General features: G+C 34.7%; 2 protein-coding genes across 3 annotated transcripts; both read left to right on the top strand.

The window, feature by feature from the left end:
* Positions 1-2,618: 2,618 nt before the first annotated feature.
* LOC18605294 (alpha/beta-Hydrolases superfamily protein) lies at positions 2,619-6,258 on the top strand. 2 transcript variants are annotated; one of them, XR_001927306.2, is made up of 11 exons: positions 2,619-2,904; positions 3,375-3,442; positions 3,768-3,838; positions 3,962-4,204; positions 4,596-4,759; positions 4,874-4,929; positions 5,030-5,082; positions 5,176-5,299; positions 5,628-5,725; positions 5,883-6,011; positions 6,096-6,258. XR_001927306.2 is itself a non-coding variant. In XM_018118584.2 (10 exons), exons 1-10 carry the CDS (start codon positions 2,768-2,770, stop codon positions 5,952-5,954), a joined length of 1,086 nt encoding a protein of 361 aa, XP_017974073.2. In that variant the 5' UTR covers positions 2,619-2,767; the 3' UTR covers positions 5,955-6,089. The 2 variants fall into 2 exon arrangements, 1 of the variants encoding a protein (XP_017974073.2); XM_018118584.2 differs by lacking the exon at positions 6,096-6,258 and having other exon boundaries at positions 5,883-6,089.
* Positions 6,259-6,939: 681 nt separating this feature from the next.
* Positions 6,940-14,665, top strand: PFK4 (phosphofructokinase 4). The gene is made up of 14 exons (XM_018117904.2): positions 6,940-7,319; positions 8,067-8,113; positions 8,224-8,263; positions 8,419-8,481; positions 8,562-8,699; positions 9,478-9,636; positions 9,753-9,806; positions 9,928-9,996; positions 11,667-11,796; positions 11,942-11,982; positions 12,221-12,445; positions 12,983-13,031; positions 13,795-13,949; positions 14,225-14,665. Exons 1-14 carry the CDS (start codon positions 7,065-7,067, stop codon positions 14,390-14,392), a joined length of 1,593 nt encoding a protein of 530 aa, XP_017973393.2. The 5' UTR covers positions 6,940-7,064; the 3' UTR covers positions 14,393-14,665.

Genomic DNA, 14,665 nt, shown 5'->3' with positions numbered 1-14,665 from the left:
GTAATAATATATTTTAACTTTTTTACTTTAATTGTGTTCCGCATCATATATAGTACTACTTTCTATTGTTGAGAATTCGTTAGGCTGGCCTGAATGGTTCTCTCTGCATATTGAAACCTTGAAATTTCAAGAAAATGAATGTAGTTCCCAGTGGTAAAGCAACCCAAAAACATTCTTATGCGATCAAATCAGAGTTGCTGACGGTTGGAAACGTGCTAGCATGTTTCTGCTTGGTTACTTGTTCCCACTGTCCAGGTTGCATTTCCTTCCAGCTTGTGCTTTTGCGTGCAAGGCTTCTGCAGACCATGCTTTGGCTGCATTCATATATACGTGCTCCTGATGTAACTCTTTACTTTAGTGGATTCACCCACCGAAGACCTGCCGACATCTAAAATGATGACGCATCTAGTAAAGGCAACTGCCAGGCTATCTTTGCCGTCTTTCAGGATTCATCCTCAATATTGTTTCGTTGGGGATTCATCTTGGGTTCCTTGATTACGGACTGCATACCTTAGTTCGCACTGTGGCACAGCCTCGCATGGCTTTATGAACAGTGTGGCTCTTAACATAATCAGTGGGAGAATAAAAAGAGACAAAAATGAAAGCAAAAAGGCTTGTCTGGGTGAATGGAAAATGGTCGTGATAAACACCAATGTCTACATAGTGGTCGTTCCACTTTGCTTGCAATCCTGCACAAGGTTAGTGGAGTGGAGCATCAGACCATCGGTTGAGGACCAAGGTTGGGGTTAAAATCCTTGGTTTGGTTGGTTAAAACGACTTAAAGGGAAAAAAAAAAAATCTCATGCGATGGCCGAAAAGATTTTTTGACATTCCTATCCAAACTATTACAAAAATAATTAATGCTCAATGACCCACCGGTAGTTCTGTTTGATGTGTTACGATTTTAATTTCGTGTGACTTCAAATTAATGATGTATTTAGCATAATTTTGAGGCAACAACAACAACGTGGATAGATGATTCTTGCAAGCTATGCATTGAGACAGTTATTTAAATCCTAATTTAGTATAATTGATGTTGTAGATTTAAAGTTTTGGCTTTCTAGATCATAAGGTCGGGTTTGGATTTGGAAACCAGGAGGGTTTCTACCTTATCCATTTATGCAAGAGAATCTACAAGAACCCAAAAATAAAGGTTGGGGCCGGGACAGGCAAGAAATGAATGTCTAATTGTAGGGACTATGGACTTCATGTGTGGATAATAACATAGGCAAAATGACAATAAATTAGGCCAAAATTAAATAATTGTGTTTCCTGTTAAGTTTTTGTATGATTTTTTTTTTTTTTAAGTCAGTGAATGTCTTGTTGCTACCTGTTGTTGGCTATATATATATATATATCATGTGGATGACAATCCGATAACAATCAATGTTACTCCAAAAAAAGAACAGAAAATCATGATATATGGTAGCAAAATTGATTGTTGCATCTGCTTTTTGACACAAAGCAACGAAGCACAGCTTCATTTGTTGGTTGAAGAAAAATTGTATGTGAATGTATGCATGTGAAGGATTTTACATGTTTGGCCTTATATCATCAAAACTTAGTGACTTGTTGGACAATAATGGAAAAAAAGGTCCAAATTTAGTGTTCACATGAAGGCTTACTTCTTGCACCCAGCTTGTTTTGGTATGTCAATAAAAGAATATTTTTGTATTTGGTATAATCTTTTAAAAAGTTTTTAAATTATTACTTTATTTTTATATTTTTATTTTAAATTAAATAATTATTATTAATCATTTTTTATATCATGTGACATTTGAAGTATAAAGTAAAATTATCACGTTATCATGTTATTATACTTTATGGTCATCTATTATTACACTTAAACATATAAAATAATAAATAATATTTTAATTAATAATAGTTATTTAATCATTAATTATAAAATTTATTTAATTTAAAATAAAAGTCTAAAATTTGATTCAATATAATAATAAAATAAATTTAAAAAAAGAGATAAAAAATTAAAATAAAAAAAACCTTAATAAAACTTATTTATTTAAAATTAACAGAAAATTTTATTATTATGAGTAGTAATTTTTAACATTTTAATTAAATAAAAAGTTTATTCATGTAGTACTCGAAATAATTTAAAATTTTTTTAAAAAATATTTTTTTATCTGTTAGCGAGTAATATTAACTTTTTTCCAGATCACCCTCTATGCACCCGAAAGCGAGTGCAGGGACGCGCTTAAGATTTTATGTCTTGTTAGGCTTCCTTCCGTTTAGGTTTAATTGGTCGAATGGTCGGTTACAAATAACGGCAAAAATCGTTCTTCTTTTCCTTTCCGTTTAAGGTTTTGCATTTTATTCTATCCCACGTGAAACAGCAAAATATTATTATGGTGGCACCGTGGTGGTACGATAGGTGACAGTAATAACCTAAATTTTCATTTCTTAATTTAAAAAATTTCTAATCGGTAGGGCCACCATTCCCGCTTGCCACGTCTACCCCTCCTTAGTTTCCTTGGCTTTCATGTTTTTCTTTTCTCCTCCCTCTTTTTATTATACAAATTTCTTTTTCTTTTCTCAGCTCCAACCAACTCTCACACCTTTCATCTGATGTTTTCTCGCGCTTTCTCTCTCCCTAATTTTTTTTCTCGAGAATCTTCAATCATCTTCAAAACATTTTTTCGTTTGCTTTCGATTCGAAATCCAAATGCATGTTTTTCTTGTTTTTGTTAGGTGACGTTGAACGGCAGTGGGAGAATATAATTAAAACTTGGAAGTAATTAACTAATTAAGGATGGAAAGCGCCGACGTAACCAACGGAGTTTGCTCGTCGGAGTCGGTGAATGGGAGTCGCGATGTTTGGAGTTGTAAAGATTCTGATTCTTTATCAGCTGATCATCTTGTTATCATGCTCCACGGAATTCTCGGCAGGTCCTTTAAAAAAGAAAATCTTTTTGTTAGAATTTTGAGATATTTAATTTAATCATGTTTGTTCTTTTAGACTGGATTTTGGATGCTTGATTTAGTCTAGTTATTGCTTAGCTTTGTGTTATTATTAATTAGGTGTTTTTTGTGTCCTAATTATACACATATTTTCTGCCTGGTTTAATTGTAATCGGTTTAATTTGAAGTGATTAAATTTTGTTTTCGTGATTTTGGGATTAACTCAAAAAATGCTGGATTTGAACCGAAAAATTGTTAGGTTTGACTTTTGCTTATAGCCCCAATAGCTTTGTTCTGTTGTAGCACGATCATTGCATCATATTTCCAATTCACATGGAATTTTTTAAATTCTCTCGTGATCAATCGTGTTAGTTTCTTCTTGGGACTTTTATTATAATTATTAATATTATTAAAAATTCTCCTGAAATTTGGCCGTTGTTGTATGCTTGATTGTGCAGTTCTTCAGATTGGAAGTTCGGAGCTGAGCAATTTGTTAAAAGGCTGCCCCATAAAGTATTTGTCCATTGTAAGTAGTAGCATATTTTTAGGTACCATTTTTAGGAGAATAAGGCTTTCCTGTTTTGCTTGTGCTTGTTTCTGCTTTTGTATGTTCGATACTTGTTCATATCGTCTTTAGATTGTAGGGGATGATGGTAGTAGCAGCATTCGTAGTGTTATCAAAAACCATTAATTTGGTTTTCTGCATTGGGCTAAACCACTCTTCTAAACATTCTTTTTAATTTTTTAGTAAGCTATGTATCGAAGTTTTTGAGATCAGAAATGTTGATGTTTAAGTTTCCGGCAGGAGTATTTCTGCTCGAATTTCCTTGGTTGATTAACATGTTATGCAGGCAGCGAACGGAATATGTCTAAGCTGACTTTAGATGGTGTGGATGTAATGGGTGAACGACTGACAAAGGAGGTTAGCACATATTTGATAATGACCCTATTTAAGTTGTCAGAACCAAAGAAATTTATTACTTTTAATATGAGAGCATCAATTGCATATTCTGATTTGTTATTGACAAAAATGTTTGAATGCTAGGTCCTTGATGTTATTCAAGAAAAGCCAAATTTACGCAAGATTTCCTTTGTTGCCCATTCTGTTGGAGGACTGGTTGCTAGATATGCAATTGGGAGACTCTATAGACCACCTAAAGAAGAAGATAAAGAGGATATGTCTGGTAATGGGTGCAAAGAGGAACCAAGGGGTACAATTGGTGGCTTGGAGGCTATGAACTTCATCACTGTTGCAACTCCTCATCTTGGTTCAAGGGGCAATAAGCAGGTAGCTTTTCTGTATTAACAAATGTATATGCATGTAATAGCCAAGACACATTACTCTCTCTCTCTCTTGTGTGCCTGTGCTTGTGCACACAAAAGTATCACTATGTCCTAGGAGTTCATTCCAACATTATATGTGGTGATTACAGAGTGTATTCTCTAACTTACTGCTTCTAAAAGGTTGTTATTTTAGCTGATGGGTTCGTGTTTACTGCAGTAGTTTGTTGATTTTAGCATATGTTGTTTTGATTGTAAAACAAAATAGTTTTGTTTTGTTATGACTTATTTTGCTTGAGTATGTGATATATTATTTCTCATCAGTGTTGGTATGTCAAGGATATTAGCCATTATTGGAATATCTTTACTTATTGTCTCTGTAAAATGTTTGTTTCCAGGTACCATTTCTTTTTGGTGTAACTGCTTTTGAGAAAGCTGCAAGTTGTGTTATTCATTGGATATTTAGGAGAACAGGCCGGCATCTTTTTCTTACTGATGATGATGAAGGAAAGCCTCCACTGCTTAAGTGGATGCTGGAAGATCATGATGAGTTTTATTTCATGTATGCAAGTTTCACCTTTGTGTAAATTGCTTTCTGTGTAATGTTACCTGAGATGTCTTATTTGAAGGTCTGGATTGGTAAACGACTAAAATGGTAGTAAATTCATCTATGCAGGTCTGCATTGCGTATATTCAAACGTCGGGTGCTGTATTCCAATGTGGGCTATGACCGTATCCTTTTTCCATGATCTGTTTAACTCTTTTTAGTTCCAACTTTCATCTTTGTGTTAAATTTGATTTTATTTGTTTTTGTTAATGAAATATTGTAAAGACATTGTGGGCTGGAGAACATCATCAATAAGACGGGATAGTGAACTGCCAAAGGTATTATCATCTTTATGAACTTTTTTCACTTGACTTCATGTTTTTAACTCTTTTGGTTAGAAGTTGAAGACCAAACATCTGTCTTGTTATTAGTGGGAGGAGTCTCTAAATGAAACATATCCACATATTGTGTATGAAGAACACTGCAAGGCCTGTGATGCTGATCGGTATGAAAATATTTCAACAGAGGATGACGGCTCATCTGACAAGCTAGAAGGTATACAACCTTAATTTATCACTTGAGAAGAAACTGCATTTTTGCTAAAGTTTAGTTTGTTTGAGTTGGTTGCCTTCAGCCTTTTTTTTGCATCTTTTATTCTCTATGTTTCGTATTTCTCTTTCTTCTTCCTGATTATTTTCGAAGTCCTTGCTTTATTCCAATGAATTTAATTGCCATTGCATCTAAATGGTTTTATTCTCTTCGTAATGAATTGTCCATGAGTAATGGTACTTACTTGCCTGCTTTTTTCCCCTATTACTTTATATTACTTTCTTTTAATGGTTTCCAAATTTTACAACTCCATTAATTGGATGATGTTGTGCAGGGGAACTGGTGAGGGGCCTATCCCGAGTATCATGGGAAAAAGTAGATGTCAGTTTTCACAGCAGTAGACAGAGATTTGCTGCTCATAGTGTCATACAGGTCTCTCTCTCTCTCTCTCTCTCTCTCTCTCTCTCTCTCTCTCTCTCTCTATTTGGAGCTAAAAAAAGTTTGGACACCATTTATGAGATCAATTCTGTAGTTGAGAAAAATTTTTATTTCTTAGAAGGAGCAAGTACCCACTATGCACTTTTTGCAGGTTAAAGATGAAGTTTTGCATATAGAAGGAGCAGATGTCATCCAACATATGATCGACCATTTTCTCACTTGAAAACCTGTGGTCTTAGAAATACAAACTATATGCAACTGGGATACGACATTCTCTTAGGTGAGTGAAGATTATGTTGCTAGTGAGATCAGATCCCCTATTCCTGGGCTGTTAAGTGAGTGCTTGAAATCCCATTGGTTGCAGTTGAATGGATCACCACTTTCGTTGGTTCTCAGCAAGCATGGCTATGACAACTGTGATTATAATTCCAGCAGTCATGAAGAAATTTTGTGCATTCATTAATCATTATATGTTGTATACATGTGCACGTTCAGCGATATATTCCAACAGTATATGCTTGCGTTTACTTCTTTTTTGTGTTATGTGCTGTAAAGAAATTATTTTTGCAATTTACATTTCACATGGAACTCGGAAGCGCCTACTTAATAATTTTTTGATGTAATGATAAGCCTTGGCTAATAATAGACTTAAAAACTTTGAATGGAACCAAGTAGACATAAAATTTTGCAAAACTCTTAATTTAGTATTGTTATTATTATTATTTAAATTATTATGATAAAAAGAAAGAATTTCCACTGGTTTATTACTTTATAAATTTAAATGCTATAGATAATCATTATTCATTTTTTTCTTTTTTGGCCGTAAGTATTCATATTCAAAGCCACTGAAATTGAATATGATAAGGATTCAAAATTATTAGATTAAATTAATTTTTTTATTTTATCATAAATTATTTTGTAAGTCGTGCATTGAATAGGTTAGCTCTTAGTAAATAAAAAAGGAAAATCATAGGGAAAAAGAAAAAAAAACCACTATGATTTTTATGTAAGAAAAAGCAAGAGAAAGAAAGAAAGAAAGAAAATATTAGAAAAACAAGCAAAAATTAAAAAGAGTATCATGGATTTAAAACTTTTTCACATGTCATGTTGAGCTGTTGATAAAAAGAAAAAAATAAAAAGAGTCAAAATGTTGACCATTCCTAATTGAACTACCTATGAGGGAGCTAGTCAATGTAACGAACTTTGAGTCCCGGACGACAACCCCTCCCCCATTTCCTCCTTTTTGTCCTAAACATATCGTAACTGTTAAACTCGCGCTAAGACACTCACTGTAAATACTAGTGTTTGTTTACAGTCTTTCAAAATTTGTTCGATGGATTTATCGATTCCCTCTCCTCTCTCCAAAGCATCTCCTCCTTCAACATTCCTCTCCTGTCAATCCCATAAGTTGCCGCGATCTCCATGTGTCCATTACTTGAATTTCACGTCCCGAAACTCCTCCCTCAAAAAGCCGTTGGTTTCCCGCCAAACCCTGCCAATCAGAGCTCAGCTTTCGGATCAGACGGTGGATGACGGGTTTGCCCTTGATGACGTCCCTCACTTGACTAATTTCCTCCCTGATTTGCCGGTAATCACTGCATTTTAAGCTTCTATTTGATTTTTTTTTTGGCTCGCGTGACTTTAATTAATGCTTCGTAGTTTGGAATTGTTTCAGTTGGAGTGGTGTAGACAAAAGTACTCTCTTAATGATTTGGAGTTTTGGAGTCCAATTATTTGTGGTGATATAGTAGAGAAAAGAAGTGAAGAGAAAATAGGGGGCAAAATAAAGAGCCCAATTGAAAAATATAATTGGCTTTGTAGCAGGCCCTTCCCTGCTTCTTTGGATAGATTATATCTAATTATAAAAAATAAATTAAATGTAATTGGATTTAAGTGATCGGAAGTAAAAATGAGATGAAGTTATGGTTATGAAACAATTGAGCCACTTTTAAACCATGAATTTAAGAACTTGGAAAGTATTTAAATAAAAAAAGTGTCAATATGTTAAGCCATTTCTTTGTAAAATCACTTTTTTAGATATTTAAAAAGTACATTACAGGAGATAGTTCACCTAAAATCTTACTTTGCTGCTTTTCTTTTGATTTCCCTTCTTCAATTAGTTATCAGAAAAAGAGAACTGTAGTATACTTCTCACGATATCACTTGTCTTCACTTCCATCTAAACTTACAATTTATTCTGTTGCCCAAATTGTTGATAACCATGCTATGATTTTTCATTTGGTTTTTAGGTTCTAACACTGCTTCAATTTGTTCAAATTCTTGGTTTTGTAATTCTTTTCTTTTATAAAATTTATCTTTTTGTTTTTTCTTTCAGTCATACCCGAATCCTTTACAGCAGAGCCAAGCATATGCTATTGTCAAGTAAGTTCATTTATTTTTGGTGAAGTTCTCTTTATAATACCAAGTATCTTCATTGTGGTCAATAAGTTTCTTTTCCATGGTCATTATTCTTTAATCTTCTGTCTTGCCAGGCAAACTTTTGTCCGTCCAGAAGATGTGGTTGCTCAGAAGGTAAGTAACAATAAAAGAAAAAAGAAGAAGAACACAGCCCCAATTGTACTGATAAATTTTATCCTATCTGATTCTGACCCCACAATGGTAAAATTATCACTGGGGTAATGGCTTATTTGCTTCCCTTCTTAGTTAATTGCATTTGTCTTGTTTAGATTGTTGTTCATAAGGATAGTCCCCGAGGAGTACATTTCCGGCGTGCAGGGCCACGAGAAAAGGTATATTTTCTTATGGAGACACCATCATATGTCCTCTTGACATGGGATCGCTAATCTATTTAATGCATTTTTGGTTGTAGGTCTATTTCAAATCAGAGGAAGTGCGTGCTTGCATAGTAACTTGTGGGGGTTTATGCCCAGGGATCAATACAGTCATTCGGGAGATAGTTTGTGGCTTGAACTATATGTATGGTGTTGATGATATACTTGGCATTCAGGTGAGTTCATTTAATATTACATTTCCTTTGCTGAAGTGGTTTTCTCTTATTCTTCAAATATATCTTCTGTTCATCTTTCCTATTTTCATTTTTAAAATTTGCAAATGAGCCTAGTTTCTAAAATCCAAAATCCTATTAACCATTTTTCAGTTTTCAACAAGGAAGACAATATGGTTTTCTATGGATATAATATATCTCCATTTGAATTATTATATTCCTTAGGGGTTATAGTTTGCAGATTGATATTTTAATTATTGATTTTGAGTCAGACTTTCTCGTTTCTTAGCCAGGAATTTCAATTTCATTTGACATGTAACAAGGTGCAGATTTGTAATAAACAATGTGGCAACTATCAGTCTGAGTTATTGTTTATTACTCTGTTCCAAGAAAATATTCATGCTATTGCTAGCAGGGCTTCTGCATGTGGCATGTTATTGGCTGATACAGGCCATAAAGACTGGCTCCTTGGCAACTGGAAGAACCATTGACTAGTCCATCTGCTTTCAGTACATGATTTTTTTATTTGAATTTCTTTCGCATGGTTCCCTATGATTGATTCTCATAATTAATGGGACTGTGGTTTCCAAAAGAGTTTAAAGAAAAGCTTCTTGTTCTCTATATTCCTGAGTACATTTTACGGTTTGCTTTGCAATAATTCTTCTTCTTTTTAATTATTTTTTTTTTGCTTCTATTAGTCTTAGCTTACATTCTTTATTGCTTGTATTAATGTTTAGTTGTTTGCAACTTTGTTTCATCATGGTACTATTGAAACTTCTAGGGAGGATATAGAGGCTTTTACTCTAAAAACACCCTGCCGTTAACACCTAAAGTTGTGAATGATATCCACAAACGTGGTGGTACTTTTCTTCGCACTTCACGAGGAGGTCATGATACCCACAAGATTGTTGATAACATCCAGGACAGGGGAATCAATCAGGTAAACAGTTGCTTTCTTGTCCATAACATTAAGGTCTTTTGCTAGTGGGTAGCTTGTGATGGTATCTTTCTGTGGAAAAGAAAGTGTACAAAGATTGATTCCTCTATGGATTTCAGGTTTATATTATTGGAGGAGATGGTACCCAGCGAGGAGCAGCTCGGATTTATGAGGTAATCACTGCTTTGAATACAAGACCATTCCTATTACTTAGGTGTATCCGTCAGGCAACTTTTAGAATTTTTTTTTTTATTTCTTTCTTTCTCGGTTTCTTACGGGCATATTTTCTTCAAGGAAGTTGAGAAACGTGGTCTTCAAGTAGCAGTTGCTGGCATCCCCAAGACCATTGATAATGATATTGCAGTAAGTTCAACCACATTATAATTGTTGAAAGATTTAAAATGGTTATTTTATAGTAGCCATCACCACATTTATTAATGTCTAGAAATGTTTGAGAAACTGTCACTCAAAAAATATTGGAAGAAAAGAAGTGCAATTTCTTGTTGCATTGTCTGCCATCACCAAATTTATTAACATCTAGAAATGTTTGAGAAACTTTTACTCAAAAAATATTGGAAGAAAAGAAGTGCAGTTTCTTGTTGCATTGTCTAGTGAGTGATGGAGTCACCTTAAAATGCTATTCATTAGTATGGAGGACCCTCTTCCAAGCCGTAAAAGATAATACCATACTGATTTCAAGTGTTGTGGTAAACAAAGCAATTATATATATATACATACATACATGCGTGTGTGCTTGTAATGGTTTCAAGGCTTTAGAGTTTGTTTGTGCTTCAAAAGTCTCTAAGCCCTTTTGCAGCTTTGTTTTAGTAATTGTTGGGTATGATAAAAAGAACTAAATTATGTTTTACTTTTAGGATTTTTGAACTATATCTATGCACCTATCATTTGGATTTAAGAGGTCCTATCTCAAATGACTTTTTACATTTTAAAGACTTCCATTCAAAGATGGTAGTATTCTTGGGTGAACACAAATGAAGATGCATTCTGGGTATCTGAAGGTCGGGATGGAGTGTAAAGCATCTAAAAGTTTTAGCTAAAGAGAGGACCTCTTATTATAAGTGTCGACTGCTAATGTCGTTCATCTTTCATCTGTTTCTCTCTATTATATTCTCTATGTTCATTCACAAGCTCTTTATTTGCAAAAAATTGACCATGATGGAGTATATTTAATGCTTGTAGATGTTTGCTTTGGCTACTAACTTATTACTTCTCTAAGAGTTATTTTATAGTAAGCATAATGCTATACATAAGCAATGAGAACAACTAGAACGAAGTTATCACTTTGACAACAGTGAAAGTAACCCAGAACAAGTGGTAGGGTTCATGGGTTAGTTTCACTTTTGGGATGTTCTGGAGAGCTTGACTTGGTGCCTCAGATATGGAGGTATTTGAGGAGTCCTTTTGACCTTTCCTTGAAGTATAAGTGTTTCCCCCTTTTCCTTCTTCTCAAGACACATGTGACACATTGTGAAATGTCATTGAGCTCCACTATGTTATTAGATCGAAATTATCCACCCATCATCCAATATATGTAGAAGATTAATGTGTTATTCTCATGATGAAGGTGTTCTTCCCATAATGGGCGTAGTCTTCCCATAATGAACTGTTCGTCCCATCATGAATGTGTTCCTACCATGATGGCCACTAAGTACTCTTCTGAGTAACCACTCCTGGTTGATCTATATATAGAAGGCTTGTCAATTCATTAAGGAGAGGAGAAATTCAATGAACTCTCTATCTAAGAGACTCTCTCAAACTCTCTTTAAGTTCTTCCTAGATAACTATCTCTTTTACTCAACCATTTCCATCTTATTCTCAACCTTGCTCCGTCATTACACTTTTTCTACTTTGTTCTTAAAATTTATCCATCACCTCCTACCACAAGCACTCAGCACTTCAAGGACTGCTCCAATCTTTGTCTTTGTCGCCTCCTGCACATCTCTTTCATATACAACTTTGGAGGTGGCAATCTTCTGTTTGGAATGAGGAATTGTTTTTGTGACTGGTTTCAGGTGATCGACAAATCATTTGGTTTCGATACCGCTGTTGAAGAAGCTCAGAGGGCCATTGATGCTGCACACGTGGAGGTGGAAAGTGTGGAAAATGGCATTGGAATTGTCAAACTCATGGGCAGATACAGTGGTTAGTGTCTTGAACATTGTAGAACCTATATGGTATAGGTGATTTTCATTACATCTATTTATTATTCATTTAGGTAATACATATAATGTGTGTGTGTGTGTGTGTGTGGTGTGGCTTTCATACTTCTTAACTATTAATCATGCAGGTTTCATTGCTATGTTTGCAACATTGGCAAGTCGAGATGTGGTAAGGACTTGGTCCCATTTTTGTATGCAACCAACTTCTTATGATAAATCCCTCTGAATGTTAGATGACTGTGTACTTTCTTGCCTTTTTTTGTTATTAATAATTGGTATTTCTCTATTTCAATCTCCCTTCAGTTCATTTCATTTGAGTAAAGAATAAAATATAAGATATTGTTCAAAATTTTCATGTTTGCTTTGCTGATACGAGTGACAATGTTGTAATTTTTTACATGTAACAGGATTGCTGCTTGATTCCAGAATCCCCATTCTACCTGGAAGGCAAAGGTGGGCTCTTTGAGTTTATCGAAGAGCGGTTAAAAGAGAACAGGCATATAGTTATTGTGGTTGCAGAAGGGGCTGGGCAGGAATATGTTGCTCAGAGTATGCATGGAATTGATGAGAAAGATGCATCCGGAAACAGGCTTCTCCTTGATGTTGGTCTCTGGTTAACTCAAAATATCAAGGTGGGGGTTTTTGGACCTTGAAAACAAGCATTGAAGTGGGTGGCAACTGACAATTGTAATTGATATTCCTTTCTTGGATTTGGTGTTTAATTCTATTTTATATAATTATATATAGCAGTTGAAGTTTTAAGTTAGATATAGAAGCATTGATCCATGGGTTAGAAAAATCAGACAAAAAAAAAAAAGAAAGAGTGTTGCATCATAGTGATTAACCACAAGAATATCTTAATGCATTGCATCTAACATTCTTGTTTGAGTTGGAAATTTTCTATGGAGTGCCGAATGATTTCTTGTTGGGGTAGTCTATTTTTGTTCTGAAAACATACACTTTTCCTCCTTGAGATACCCAATGGAAGTGTCTTGAATGTATTAACATGATATCTCATGGGTGAAATGTATGATTTGAAAATTTTGGAGGGAACTGTAAATGATGCTATGTTACCAAGGGGCTTTTGGTAATTAACCCTTCTTATTATTCTTCTCACCTTTGTTTTTACCATTTCCCCTTAATATATTACAATAAACTTCATGTTGCAGGATCATTTTACTAAGGAGCGGAAGATGGAAATAAATATGAAATACATCGGTAAGTTCCAATACAGATTATAGTTCTTATGTTTTGCTTTTCCTACTAGAAAGCAATAACTCCTAGCCAGCATCTAGTTATATCCCTTCAGGATGTGCTAGAAAACATCAAGTACAAATACTTTGGCACCCGCCTCCTTGTCCTTGTGGCTAGTGCAATCTTTTTTGGGTGTTCTAATTTTACCACAAGAAAAATTCTTAGATGTGCATAAGCCATATAATGCAAAAAAGTTATGAATATGATGGTTGGTGCTGCTATCAGTTGATGACAAGCACCTAAGAGTCGTAGAATTTCTTTTTGATCTGCAATTTGTCAAGGTGGAATTCTGGATATATAAGCAAAATGCGCTTAAACATTTCACACACAGATTTTTCTGTTTGTTCAGTTATATTTAGCACTTTAAATGGTGCCTTATCATTTAGCAAAAAGTACTGCCTGAAAGGAAGGGTATGAAATGAAAGTTTTAGATGAATTTCAGTTCATGAAACCATGAATGTCAGCCTTGTATAAACCTGTTTTTCTATTGGTGTCATTTACCAAAACTTCTGTACCTTAAGGATTGTCATAAGGAAGCTGGTTTAAGTAATCTACCTGCATGAACACCAAACTTCACACGAGACTTCTTTACTTTTTAAGAACCTTTGCTTGTGTTTTATGTTGTGTGGAAGTTAGTGGGCAATTTTTTCCTGTCCTCTATATGAGAACTACTTGTTCTGTTTTTTCCATGAGGTAAACCTAAATTTGTTTATCTTTTACCTGCCAGATCCAACATACATGATACGAGCTATTCCAAGTAATGCATCAGACAACATTTACTGCACTCTTCTTGCTCAAAGTGCTGTGCATGGGGCCATGGCTGGGTATACGGGGTTCACAGTTGGACCTGTGAACAGCAGACACGCCTATATTCCAATTTCTGTAAGTTTTGGAGCTGTTAATGCTTTTAGCTTTATTTTGAAATTTAATGGTTTGTGCTTGATTTCTAATTGCATTTATTTTTTGAAGTTAAAAAAGGTTTTTCCATGAACTAACTTAAGTAAAATTCAACTACTTCTTTTCCTACCTGGCAATTTGCAAGACCCAGAAATATGAAGATAAATGCTATTGTTGTGGCCTAGTAGCTACCAAGTTTTCGTACTATATTTGAGTTGATGTCTAACTTTGAATGGCGTGGTATGGTGTTCCTGTTTCAGCATGTTACAGAGACTCAAAACACGGTGAAGTTGACAGACAGGATGTGGGCCAGACTTCTTGCTTCCACGAATCAACCAAGTTTCCTCAACTGTGATGAAGCAATAGGGGGGAAAGTGTGTAAAGACACCATTGACTTGATCAACAACATGAAGATTACTTCTATTTAGAATTTGATGGATATAAGCTCAGATGCAAAACAAGTCATTGTAAGCTTCATCCATTGCTTCTAATAATTCTGCCCAAATCTCTTCAACCGCAGCATGCCTCTTTATCTGTCATTTAGCTCTTATCTCCGTCCTTACACAGTTGTTCACAATTTGGGTTTGTATTGTATCGCAAGAATTTGCTATCATAATGACTCATTGCCAATATGTTTGTAAATTATATTGAACAAGAATTCTTTTAATTTCAAAGTTTATCAACGTAGAATATTTCAAATA

Source organism: Theobroma cacao, chromosome 3 (assembly GCF_053813885.1).
Source record: "Theobroma cacao isolate CCN51 chromosome 3, ASM5381388v1, whole genome shotgun sequence".
Lineage (NCBI taxonomy): Eukaryota > Viridiplantae > Streptophyta > Magnoliopsida > Malvales > Malvaceae > Theobroma > Theobroma cacao.
This window is presented reverse-complemented; position numbering and strand designations above follow the sequence as displayed.

Coding starts and splice junctions, on each gene's coding strand:
- PFK4 (XM_018117904.2), top strand. CDS start 7,065: ATGGATTTATCGATTCCCTCTCCTCTCTCCAAAGCATCTCCTCCTTCA. Junction 8,114..8,223: donor CAAGCATATGCTATTGTCAA/GTAAGTTCATTT, acceptor CTGTCTTGCCAG/GCAAACTTTTGTCCGTCCAG. Junction 13,950..14,224: donor ACGCCTATATTCCAATTTCT/GTAAGTTTTGGA, acceptor TTCCTGTTTCAG/CATGTTACAGAGACTCAAAA.
- LOC18605294 (XM_018118584.2), top strand. CDS start 2,768: ATGGAAAGCGCCGACGTAACCAACGGAGTTTGCTCGTCGGAGTCGGTG. Junction 2,905..3,374: donor CTCCACGGAATTCTCGGCAG/GTCCTTTAAAAA, acceptor TTGATTGTGCAG/TTCTTCAGATTGGAAGTTCG. Junction 3,839..3,961: donor GTGAACGACTGACAAAGGAG/GTTAGCACATAT, acceptor TTTGAATGCTAG/GTCCTTGATGTTATTCAAGA.